This window comes from Cyrtonyx montezumae, unplaced genomic scaffold, assembly GCF_038088225.1.
Source record: "Cyrtonyx montezumae isolate F1298 unplaced genomic scaffold, pur_monq_1.0 scaffold_8, whole genome shotgun sequence".
NCBI lineage: Eukaryota > Metazoa > Chordata > Aves > Galliformes > Odontophoridae > Cyrtonyx > Cyrtonyx montezumae.
In genome coordinates this window covers 93,685,488-93,697,634 of record NW_027072089.1, presented here as the reverse complement: position 1 = coordinate 93,697,634, position 12,147 = coordinate 93,685,488, and the positions used below count along the sequence as shown (strand labels likewise).

Below are 12,147 nucleotides of genomic sequence, written 5' to 3'. Positions count from 1 at the left end.
AAAAGTACTTCATCACAATTCAAAGAATAAAGTAATTACATTACATATTCTCATTTTGCTCTCTACATCCTATTCTTATTGATTGCTGGTGGTACTGGTAAATCCATTTATGTTCTGGCTGTAGTGATTGTTTCCATTATTCCTAACAGCATTTCAGGATCGAGGAATTTCAATTTCTAGGATCACAAAAGTCACTGACTAACAGAAAACAGACTCTTAAGACACAAAGACTAAAACAATTCTAGACACTCAGAAGCAGAGCTGTTCAATTAGATCACAGTTCATGCTCCAAATGGGACTGTTCTGCATCTCTATGGAAGTACATGATGTTTTACACCACAGCAACGAATTTTCATAAGTTACTTCACAATTACACAAGATCCTAAAGTGAAAAAATTATCTTGTACACTCAGAATTTAGAAGTTCTTTAAAAGAAGGTCTAACATCTGTTCACCATGGCTCATGTGTAAAAAACTGTACCTCAACAATGAAGATACCAAAATCTCAGCTTCAGATCAACAAACAACCTATGAGAAAAGACACACAGACACTTTCCCCCAAAACAGTGGCCTTCAAATTTTATTCTTTTGCCTTTTTATGTGTTCATTATAACTTCACATTTTGTACAGTATTTTGTGTACAAACTTTCCATGTATCAAGGGAAAGAATTAACTGCATTATTAAGATTCAATTTATTACAATATTAGGACTGTTGCATTTCCATCCATAATATTTAAAAAATCTGTCTGACAAACCATGTAGAAATAAGTATGCAAAAACTGCAAAGAAAAACATTTAAGGAGCCCAAAATTAAAAAGACCTTAGTGTGAATTCACAGTCTTACTTAGTTTCTACTAGGCTATTGCAGCCAAGTAGTCCTTAACCTCAGTTGGAGTTAGCCTCCTAAAACCAGCTTCATTACAGATGCCAACTTCAATGTTGTCTTCTGTCATTTGCCCTTCAAAGCTCTCCTATTAAAGAAAACACAGTTCAGTGAATCATTTCAGTGATAGTTGGAACAGTAAGATATACATTCTTTAAATGTTTTGCTAACCTTTAATGTTAAGATAGCTGTATGAATGGCATCTTCAAGCTCCAAATCTTCATTATATCTGTAAAAAGATCACGTATTTCAGCACAGTACAATGTTTCTGAATCCTAGTAAGTCTAGAACCTCTAAAAACCCAAACACTATGAAAATCTCCATATTTTTAATACAAAAATTTGTAAGAACTGGTATATTAATATTCAAAATAATTATTGTAGTTAAAAAATTCACTACCACTGCTGATACTCTGTAGAAAAATATTTTTGGGAATATATTAAATATACTGCTTACTGTACTGGATTAATTAATCATACATACAAAAATTAAAGTTTAATAAAGCAAATATAATGTACACATTAAATAAGTTAATTAGAAACATCATATTCTAAGTATTTTATATCTTTGTACTGATAATTCAGAAGTATAATTTTATTTTTCTGACTTTTTAATCTGAAACCTGGAAAAAATAATTTTTTGTAGACATATTTGAAATACACTACCTTTTCTCAAGGAACGTTTTCCCATTAACATAGTTTTTTCCCATTGCTGTTGCTTTCCAAGCAAAATAAGCTCCCTGTAAAAGCAATGCAGAATCACAAAACTGTAGGGGTTGGAACAGACCTCCAGAGATCATGTAATCCAACCCCCTTCCAAGGCAGGTTCCCTAGACAGATTGCACAGCTAGGTGTCCAGGCGGCTCTTGAGTATCTCCACAATCAATCTATTGACTTCTGCAATTCAGTCAAACATTACATATTCAATTATTTGCTAAAAAGTACAGAAGCCATTACAAAAACGCTAAATGTTACAACAAGATGAGAGATTATTTTGGGTCACACTCAGACTAATTTGATATGAAAACATTTTGCTGTGAAAATTTACAAAACATCTTTATTGGGCCTTGTTGATAAATTGGGCCTCCTACTACTTTGACAAACGAATTTAGTACATTGTTGGTATAGTTTAAATTTGGATTGACTCCTTGAACAGAAACTCTATGCTTGCGCTTGAGAATGAACTGTCAGTTCTCACACAAACCTCAGCTCATACATAAATATTATGAATATGTACATATTTATATGCACATTTATATGTGTGTGTTTATATATACACAAATAAATCCACATGTATATACATATTTTGAAAGACTTGCTGTAAATCAGCCATCTGATTTATCTTAGCTACTACTAAGGTATTTAGCTTTTGGTTCTGTTCTTTCCTACGGCACAGACGATCACACCAATGCTATACCTCAATCAAGATGCCTTACATTCTGCTTTTTAACCGTCATGTAGCAACTCATGTTTGTGAAGCTTATTGAAGATCATGAGAGTAACTGATTTTTAAATTCATGAAAAGTCGTACAACTCGCACAGGCATCAACAGGAAAATTTTAGTAAAAATACTATTCCAACACAGCAAATAAACTCATGTAAATTAACCACTGCCATTAACTATGAAAGCACTTGCATTGCATTTCACACTGGAGCAGATGTTGGCCTAATTTTGCTACAGCTTAGGGAATAACTATTTGAGCTGTGCAAGTGCTTAAATATTTTTCTTGGTACCTGCTGCAGAATGCCAGAATGACTCCTGCTGTCACTACCAAGCAGGTGGGAAGACATGACAAAGGGTGGTTATGTCCTTCAAAAACTGCTGCCATTCCTCATGCAGCCCATAAATATGGAGGCACAGAATAAGCAAGCAGGTGCCACCCACTTCCCACATTTCCTTTGGCATGGCAGCCAAAACTCCAGGCATGCTCACAGCACAGATGATTCCGACTTCTAAATTCTGGCTAAGGAATCTTTTCTTCTAGCTCCAGATTCTTCAAATAACAGAAAGTATTTCATGAGCACATACAAAGTTTTTGGTATTTTAAATCAACAGTAGAACTTACAAATGTAAGATACTTACAGATGGATCTGACTGAAATAAATAGGGCCGCCCCTCATTCCAGCCACATATTAGCAGTGATACACCAAATGGACGAACACCTCTACATACAAAAAAAGCAACAAAACCACATTAAACAAACAAACAAAAAAAAGGCTCAGAGTTGGCATGCAGAATTCATAAATTCATTCACTAAACGCCAAAGCTGAATTACTTTGGATGCAGTAAACTTCCCCAAAGGCCTCCCACCAGCACAGAGCTGTTATCGTGAATGACTAGACAACCTAATCAAGATATGATAACAATCTCACCCACTGTCAGCTAGCAGTCCTCCCACTCATCCACTTTCTGTGAGCATTTTCCAGTGAAAAAATATCTGTATTTCTGACATTAAAAATTAATCACCAGGTAGTTAAAAAGGTCAAGTATGACAACTACCTTCAAACTTCATAATACCACATACCCAGACTGTGTATATTCCTGCATCACAGAAGCAATTCTTTGTACTAGCTGAGCTGTTGGAATGGGCTCGTGATAAACCAAGAAATACTGCTGGGCCAGCTTCCGTGCTCTGTGGACAAGTACTCTAAAAACAGAAATGACATTATTGTATTAGAAATGCAACTATTTGTTACAATTTTAGCTGAAAATTGTTAATAATCACTATGCAAAGGAATTACGCTTCTGACATAAAACCGGTGTATGGAAACATAAGATAATACAGTTATCAACTCAGTACTCCCTGAAGTACTCCGAAAAATAGAAGCTAAGATTGAATTCATCACTCTTTATCTCACACTGATTTTTAAGATAGAGAATTATTTACCAAGGTAATTAATATTATGACAACTTTATAGAGAAAGAAGATCTCATATACAGTGTAACAGAACATTACACTATACATACAGAAAAATGTATCTAAACGATGAACAAACAATTATTTTTTAATACCTGTAATCTGGACCCATACCACTATACACTAAGCCTATATGTTTGGTAATTGGTTCTACTTTATGGACGCTCCTTTCATCATAAAGAATGGATTTCTGCTTCTTTTCCGTTGCTAACACCACTCCATTTGCAGCTAGAAAAGAAAAAGATTTATTGTATATTAAACTACACTTATAGAAAGCAGTAGACATACAGAACAAATTTGAAGGAACAAATAATTTTTCTCCTCCATTTTTAAAAATCTCTTCAAGTTTACAGTCATGTTAAAGAGATACTTGATGAATCCACCCAACATATTGTTCCCCATTTTAAATAAACACACAGCTCTTATAATCCCATTTTAGATATTCTCAAGTATATATTAATAACTGAGCAGTTGAAATAAATATTTCTATACATGGAAACATATCTAGACTTATTAAGTAACAATAACACTCCAACCAAAAGGTGTTTTTTTCCTACTTATGTCTCCAAAATTACCCTAGCAACCTTCTTCTCCTCAAAAGGAGCTCTATGTTCCCCTCCTTCTTGATAATACTCAAGTCTTTCACTTGTGTAGTTATGATCTGAACAAACCTTTAATCCCAACCGATGGAGCTCCTGCAGCCACTGCAGCCAAAGCATACTCAATCTGAACAAGTTTCCCAGAAGGACTGAAAAGGAAAAGGCAGAAGTAAGCCTGACACAATTCTGATATGCTCAAATACACATCAATCTGATGTTAACTTCCTTTTTAATCTCTTTACAACTAGTATCTGCATCCTCTAATTATAATTAAAAAAGAATCTTTAGATTTTAAAAGAACCAGGGTGATATAGCCCAGAAATTATTGCTGTGTGGTACTGCTGTGATACCTGTCTGTAACATCATTGAAAACTAATGCTTCTTGGATAGGATTAGATCTGATTGCAATGCAGTTCTCCAGCTTTGTATCATTTAAACTAAGTTCCCTACTTGGCGAAGGAATCTTTAGAGCATATCATGGATTTCTACAGAAGTAGCATTTCTATGTGTTTTGCAAAAGTTTTTTAAACAGTGAAGCTCAATGCTGAAAGACTGAAGTAAACCACTGCTATTCTTTTTCACCAATAAATCCAACAACACAAGATGTAAATATCCCATTTCACCTCCAATATTCCTCCATATTCCTACATCTTGCTTTAATGATCATCAACAAAAACAAACAAATCTGTAATTTCGTGCATGAGAATCAAAATATCCAGAACAGTAGAATAATGTAAAAACTAAGACAAACTAAAATGAATGATTCTCAGAATGCAGGACAAGTGAATATGGGAATGCATAAGTAGTTGTTATCTTTCTTACATGAATACAAACCCCAAAAGTTTCATAGCATTAGTGCTTTGCAAAGTACACAAAAATTGTAATTCCATTAGGAAAGAGCTAATGAAGAATTCACTCCTTTGAGCAAAGTGGGCATATTCAGCTGAATTCAACAATTAAGAAGATTCCTCTCATATTGCCTCATTTGCTTAACTGCAGCATCACTTTAGAGAACTACTTTGCGATTTCTCAATTACACAGCACTACCCTGAGATTAAGTAGCCACTCTACCAAAGCCAGCAGACTCTTACTTTCAGTTTCTCTTTTGGCAGCTTCAGAATATAATCCTTGAGAATTTAGCACCTTCATTAATAAATAAATAAATGAAATCTGAAAACATTTTCTTTTTCTCTGAATTAATCTGCAGCTGGAGTATTAGGATTAACATTTTAACAGCTACTGCTCCAACAACACATTCAGTGCACGCAACTATCCTACATCCAGGCTGTGCGTGACAGAAAACGACTAGAAAGCACTGCTTGCCTGCAAAGCACGGCACAAGGTGAAATAAAGCCTTGCATGTTTATCGGGAGCTCATCGGATGGCTTCTTGTCATCCGCACACCAGCAAAACCCGCCCTGCAGCAAACCCTCAAACGTCCCCGTGCCCCTCGGGCAGGTCGTGAGCCCCTAGACATGGGCACGGGGGCACGGCCCGATCCTGCTGGAAGAGGCGGGGAGGACCGCGTGCTCCTTCATACCGCTTGAAGGCAGCCCCAGCCCTCCCTCACGCCCGTCCCTTGTGCCTGGGTCCAGCAGCAGTAGCGCTCAGGCCCGGCTCCCGGGGCGCAATGACTCTGCAAAGTCCCTTCCTCGTGCCTCCCCCACGCCGGACGGCCACTTCTAGCAGACTGTGCACCGTTCCCCTCCTCGGCCGTAAGCCTGCCCGCTGAGAGCCCGGACCCGCAGCTCTCCCCCTCCCGCCAGACACCTGAAGGTGGTGAGAGAAAAGCTGTAACCGCGCTCCGCCATTTTGGAACCAGCCGCAGAACTCTCCTCGCCAGCTGTCTCTGCGCAGGCGCGATCTACCCGATCGCCCCGCCCTTCTCCTGCGCGAAGACACGTTGATTGGCCACGAGGGGAGAGCGCCGAGCCCGCGAGGGACGCGATTGGCCAGGACATCCGCCGTGAGGCATGGCGGGAATTGGAGGCTGTCCCTCCCTCTGACGCCCGAGCGTGCTGGTAGCCGCAAGGGTTGCTGGGAGCCGAAGTCTTGCGCTCCCATCTACAGAAGGCCGCGGGCGGCTGCTGCTCGTGTCGGCATGGCGATCGTGGTGTTGCATTTGGTGCCGCCGATCCGCGTTCTTCTCCAGCGCTGCTGGCAGTGGCTGGAGCGCGGCGGCTTGCCGGCCGTCTGTGGGCTACAGAGCCCGCTGTGGGGTAGGCCGAGACGGGCGGGTGGCGGCGGCGGCGGCGGCGGGGCCCACGTTTGCCCTCAGGCGGTCGAGGGAGGACGGCGGTAACGAGTTCTGTTCCCCTTCAGGGCTGGTGCCGGCGCTCCAGGCCCCCGTTTGTCTGCCGGAGCCGGCAGCGGGCACCGCGGGGAGCGGCGAGGGGCCGCGCCTCCTCGGCAGCGTCGTGTGGATGGCGGCACCGAAGAAAAGGCGCAGCATCGAGGTGAACCGCTGCAGGCGGAGGAATCCCAGCAGGCTCATACCGGTCAAGGTGATGGCGATACTTAAGCTTGCCCTGGAGAACGGTTACAAACTGCCTTGTAAAAGCGTTCTGGAGTTTGTTTATGAACAAGTTTAAAAGGCATCGCAGTCTTCCACATGCATTGTAATACGCACCGTCATGTGTGTGGGCAGACTGTGGCTAAGTAAAAGGTGACAGTTCGCATGGAAATCAACAGAATGCGGATTCTAGCTGCACAGCTAGTATAAATGGGAAAAATTTCTGCTTTCTAGGGGCTTATTTTAGTAATCAGCAATTGATATAGAAATACATTACCGAAGACAGGCATTAGTGGAAGAACAAGTTCTGAAAAGTCAAATGAATTTCCCTAGTATTTCATTGAATGTTTCTTAATGTTTTGCAGCTGCTCCCTGTTTTTTATTGATTGTCTGATTGCGCAAATTACAGAATTTCACATTTTCCACTGTCTTTTTTTTTTTCTTTTTTTTTCAGAGGAACATAGATGTTTGCCCTGAGTGTGGAAACTTGAAACTGAAGCACATCCTTTGTGGTCATTGTTACGCTAAAGTCAAAGCAGAGACTCAACAGATACGGAAGGAAATGGGTAAAAAGGAAGGAGGGCCATTTAATGCTCCTACTGTGGAGACTGCAGTCCTTTATGATGGAGAAAAGCCCACAGAAAAAGATGAAGGCAAGCGGATCGTTGAGAGAGCCAGGAAGCGTCCTTCGTGGTTTTCTCAAAATTAATGGCAAGACAGGGCATGTTTTTAAAAAATGTTTTCCTGGTTTTGTTCAATCGGTGCTGATTCTGAAGATGTGTGAACTTTGGGAAGCTCAAATCACATTTCATGTTGTGTATTGCTTCTGCAGCATGCAGTGGGCAATGCTTCTCAGTGATGTACCTATCATAGCTGTCAGCAATTAAGAAGTTGGACAATCTTGCTGGACATCTACATACAGTAAAGTAACTACTTTGTCTGTTAATGTTGTATGCTGTTTTTGTAAATAATTTTTTTTAGTTACTATTAACAAAGGAAAAACGATGACATATAAAATAAAAGATTCCTAAAGAAATCTGCTTTCCAGTTTTGGCTGCTAGTCTTATAGAAAAAAAAAGTTGAAAATATTTATTAGAAACAAATAATATTATTGAGGAAGGATGTGGTTATATGTTAATTTCCATTAATAGTCTGCATAGATATCTCCACAGTACTGCTGTTGGAAATCTTCAGAGATATTCCTGTTTTGGGGTGAAACAGCAGCTGCCAAGTGATGTTTGCTCTTTTTCAGCACTAAATGGTAGGTTGTTTCTCACTTGTCAGTGTGCAAAATAATCCCCCTATGAGTCTGCTGTGATTACTTCAGTGGAATAATGAACTGAGATGCAGTGACTGGAAATCTATAAGTTGTTTAAGTATCAAAGCTGATTATTTGCAGCCATTCCCATTTTGTAGTCTGGATGGTTAGTTTGTGCTTAGAAAACTGCAAAGAACAGCATATCTTCCTGGCTTGTGGCCTCTGCAGAGTGAGGGTGGCTTTTTGGTGCTACAGTTACAGCAGCTAAGCTGTTTTTCACTTTGGTTTTAGCCACCCAGTAAAACCACTAGCATTAAAGATTAAAACTAGTTTCACTCAACTGCCTGAGCCTGTGTTGTCCTGGTTTGAGGAGCTGTAGTGGTAAAGAACTGTTCAGAGGCTTTCTGCATTTACTTTGTTGTTGGCTGCCTTTCTGTGGCTCAGCTTGTATCAGAGTCCAAAAGTTGGCAACATTGGTAGTAGTGTCACTGAAGTGGAGGAGGCAGGACCACACTTCCCAGAATAGCTTCCACCTGAATATGGCTGACACACTTTAAAATTATGCCTTGACTAGTGTAAGGGTTGTAAAGGCAAAGAGACCAGTGTGAACAAGGAGGTGTTACAAAAAGAAGGAAAATCAATGCTCGTCTGTCTCTGAAGGGCTAGGCTCACAGGGAAGGAACTCTAAAAAGAGAGGATCTCCAACAAGAGGTCCTTCCTCAGTGGCAGTCAGCCCTTAAATGAGGTCTGAGTCCTATTGCACAGGTGAATCACCTTTGCCTGTGCTCCCAGGGCTGACCAGATCTTTCCTTCAGGAGCTCAATCCGTGGTTCAGGCCATGACTCAGCACTAGTTGTATGGGAACTGCTATGATGCTTCAAGTCTGCTTTTCTCACTCTGTTTTCTGTATCCTGCTACATAACTGGCAGGAAAGTAAGAACAGACCTTAGCAGTGATGTTAAATGTCCTTTGTAGTCCATTTAAGTAATGAGTAAGATAAGTGTGTTTATTGAGGCAATTCAGTTGACAGCATCCAAGTCAACAGCGTGTCCTTTTACATTTGTCCAAAGAGGATTTGTCTTGGTCCTCTCTGTTGGTGCACAGTCAACTCCACTCAGTGTGGCTCAGGCAAACCAAAAGTGTGAAGATCCATGGTTTAAAAAGGAAGTGGGTATATTTACATGGGTTAGATGTAAGGAAGAAATCCTTTGCTATGAGGGTGGTGAGGCAGTGGAAGAGATTGCCCAGAAAAGCTGTGGATGCCCCATCAGTGGAAATGCTCAAGGTACTGTGGGTGGGGCTTTGGAGCAACCTCATCCGGAGAAATGTGCTCCTGCCCATGTTGGGGAAGTGTGACGGGAATTTGAATGTGATTTGGATTTTAGTTGGTTCTATGCGGAGCCAAGTGTTGGACTTAGTGATCCTTATGGGTCCCTTTAAATCAGGATATTCTATGAGCAGGGCATCCTGGCCTGCATCAGAAATAGTGTGGCCAGCATGACTGTGGAAGTGATTGTCACTTTGTACATAGCACTGGTGAGACTGCACCTCAAGTATTACGTCCAGTTTTGGGCTCCTTGTTACGAGAAGGATATTGAGTTGCTTGAGCACGTGCAAAAAAGAGCAGTGAAGCTGATAAAGAAACTAGGAAACAAGTGTTATGAGGGGGACAAGTGGGCTGCTGGTCTTTTTTGAGGTGACAAGTGATAAGATGTGAGTGAGTCTCAGACTGTGCAAGAGGAGGTTTAATTGAACATTGGGAAGAATTTCTTCATGGGTATGGTGGTCACGCATTGGGATGAGCTGCCCAGGGCAGTAGTGGAGTCCTCATCACTGGAGGTATTCAAGAGATGTGTGGATGTGGCACTAAGGGACATGGTTTGTGATGAGACTCAGCAGATCAGGTTGATGTTTGGACTTGCTGATCTGGAAGGACTTCCCCAAGCTATGTGATTCTGTGATTCTAAGGTCACTCTTCTAGCTGCACTTTTGCAATGTTAATATGTTCAGTAGGTATTCATATTTGATATGATCTGATATCATTCTGTTCAATGATTTAGAATCAGTAGGAAACCTGTGCAGCTCATGCCATTTCCAGCAGTCTTTTGAATATCTTTTAATGAGGGCTACACCAAAAGTAAGGCCTCCTATTTTATTATGTTAGGTCATGATGTGACAGGTGGTGGTACAGCAACTGAGTGTGAATGTTCGCACCAACTTTCCATTTTTCTACCATGTGACTGACATATGGCAGCAGAGGGAAAGTATGACAGAATGACATCTGTCAAGGAAGTGTGAATGAAGCAAAGAGGTACAACCGTATCCATCCAGGCAGAAAAAATCGCATCCATTGACATTCATCAGTGCTTGCTAAAGATGGAGACCAAACAGTGGATGTTAACACAATCAAATACAGATTGCATGGTCAACATTTTACCAGCAACTATGCTTTCTTAGTAAAACTGGGTCATGTGTGGCATGCAGTCTCCTGTTCGTTGCTGGGAAAAAAAAGCGTAACTGATGGTGGGGACTATGCTGAAAAATAATGTTTTGTAGCTGATAATTTGCTCTATGAAATAGTGTTATTGTCGTCTTTGCACCTGTGCAGTTTCCACAGAAATAAATAGGAAGCATTACTTTTGGAGCAACGGATGCATTATGAAGCTGCCAGTAATTGATAAAAGACATCCCTTTTTTTGTCTGAAAATTTCATGATTAGATACATGTTACATGTACGTATGTGTTGTTGTTTTTTTCCCTCTAAGCAGTGTATGTATAAAGATGCTATTTCAAATGCTGGAAGGAAGAGGAATATCATGTACTGTCCAAAAATACAAGGATGTAAGTTGTTAAACAGTTTCGCATTGTACATGTATAACAGTGATCTCTGGCAGTGAAGAAGTGTTTGATAAACCAAGTTTCTCTTTAATTTCCCCTTTATCACTGAAATTTTAATAAAAGTTAAGTTCTGTAGAAGACGTTGTACTAGCAAGAGGAAGTACGTACCCAATCTACTTTAAAACACTAGGTGGCAGAGGAGCGTAGCTTTCTGGAAGGTGAAAAAGAAGTGGCTGGTGTGATGTGATACAGTCAAAGATAAATGTTAAGAAATTTGCATCTGTATGAGTAAATGATTTGCAAATAGACTAAATTTGCCAAGGAAAAATTATAATGTGATAGTTTTCGGGAGAAGGGCTAATCTATTGTAATTCATTGTTCTGACTGAATTAAATGAGATCTATAGTGAAAATCAATGTACTAGATTTTATGTATATCTCTGTACTTCTGCTCTTTGCAGGCTGATTTATTTAAAATTGTGATTTTACTTATCAGTTGCTCTAAAAAGATGGTGGGAATTGCAGATGGGATTTTGTGTTCCTTCGTACTTCTTGTATAATTCAGTTATATGACATTTTATTTATGCAGCTAGAAAGTCACACAAGTAATAGGTCTGATGGCATTCCAATCAATTTCAAGGTATAACAGCTTTGAATTTGTAAAGTTATAAGGATCAACTTGTAAACAGCAGATACAAAATAGAAAGAGAGGTAAAGCTTTCCCGTCTTTTCATGAATAAAGGCATTCTTTAGCTCAGTCAACACCTTGACTCTGTTCCAAATCATAATTTGGAGGGATTATTACAGCTTACAGCATCATCTCTGGTGAAAATATATGGCTAGTGGTGGTGCGTATGTTGAAAAAGGGTGCTTTATACCTGAGAACAATGTCATTGTGCTCTTTGTATCTGTTGAAGTTTCCACAGGCATAAATAGGAGGCATTACTTTTGAAGCAAGCTAAGTACATAAACATTTGTCTTTTTCTGTTTGGTTCTTGAAAGGGCTCACAGACTACAAAAAGTGGTTCTGAAAATGACTATTCTTTAGCTTTTCACTACACAAGAATATAGAAATGTTCTGTTTATTTGTCCTCAATGCAGGAAACAACTTATGGATCTGAAGAGGAATAGTATGCATTAA

General features: G+C 40.0%; 2 protein-coding genes across 2 annotated transcripts; one reads left to right on the top strand and one right to left on the bottom strand.

Moving 5' to 3' along the window:
• Nucleotides 1–551: 551 nt before the first annotated feature.
• On the bottom strand, nt 552–6,277 carry PSMA2 (proteasome 20S subunit alpha 2). Its single transcript, XM_065752267.1, has 8 exons — nt 6,170–6,277; nt 4,472–4,548; nt 3,896–4,028; nt 3,408–3,530; nt 2,966–3,047; nt 1,549–1,622; nt 1,055–1,112; nt 552–971 (listed from the first exon to the last, which is right to left on the bottom strand). Exons 1-8 carry the CDS (start codon nt 6,208–6,210, stop codon nt 855–857), a joined length of 705 nt encoding a protein of 234 aa, XP_065608339.1. The 5' UTR covers nt 6,211–6,277; the 3' UTR covers nt 552–854.
• Nucleotides 6,278–6,500: 223 nt separating this feature from the next.
• Nucleotides 6,501–7,650, top strand: MRPL32 (mitochondrial ribosomal protein L32). Its single transcript, XM_065751840.1, has 3 exons — nt 6,501–6,618; nt 6,722–6,903; nt 7,366–7,650. Exons 1-3 carry the CDS (start codon nt 6,501–6,503, stop codon nt 7,618–7,620), a joined length of 555 nt encoding a protein of 184 aa, XP_065607912.1. The 3' UTR covers nt 7,621–7,650.
• The last annotated feature ends 4,497 nt before the right edge of the window (nt 7,651–12,147 follow it).

Excerpts from the sequence above, each read along its gene's own strand:
- PSMA2 (XM_065752267.1), bottom strand. The coding sequence starts at position 6,210 with ATGGCGGAGCGCGGTTACAGCTTTTCTCTCACCACCTTCAG. Across the intron at positions 3,531-3,895 it reads GGTATGGGTCCAGATTACAG|AGTACTTGTCCACAGAGCAC; the intron begins GTATTAAAAAAT and ends TTCTGTTTTTAG. Across the intron at positions 3,048-3,407 it reads CAGGAATATACACAGTCTGG|AGGTGTTCGTCCATTTGGTG; the intron begins GTATGTGGTATT and ends TTTTGTATGTAG.
- MRPL32 (XM_065751840.1), top strand. The coding sequence starts at position 6,501 with ATGGCGATCGTGGTGTTGCATTTGGTGCCGCCGATCCGCGTTCTTCTC. Across the intron at positions 6,619-6,721 it reads GCTACAGAGCCCGCTGTGGG|GGCTGGTGCCGGCGCTCCAG; the intron begins GTAGGCCGAGAC and ends GTTCCCCTTCAG. Across the intron at positions 6,904-7,365 it reads GCAGGCTCATACCGGTCAAG|AGGAACATAGATGTTTGCCC; the intron begins GTGATGGCGATA and ends TTTTTTTTTCAG.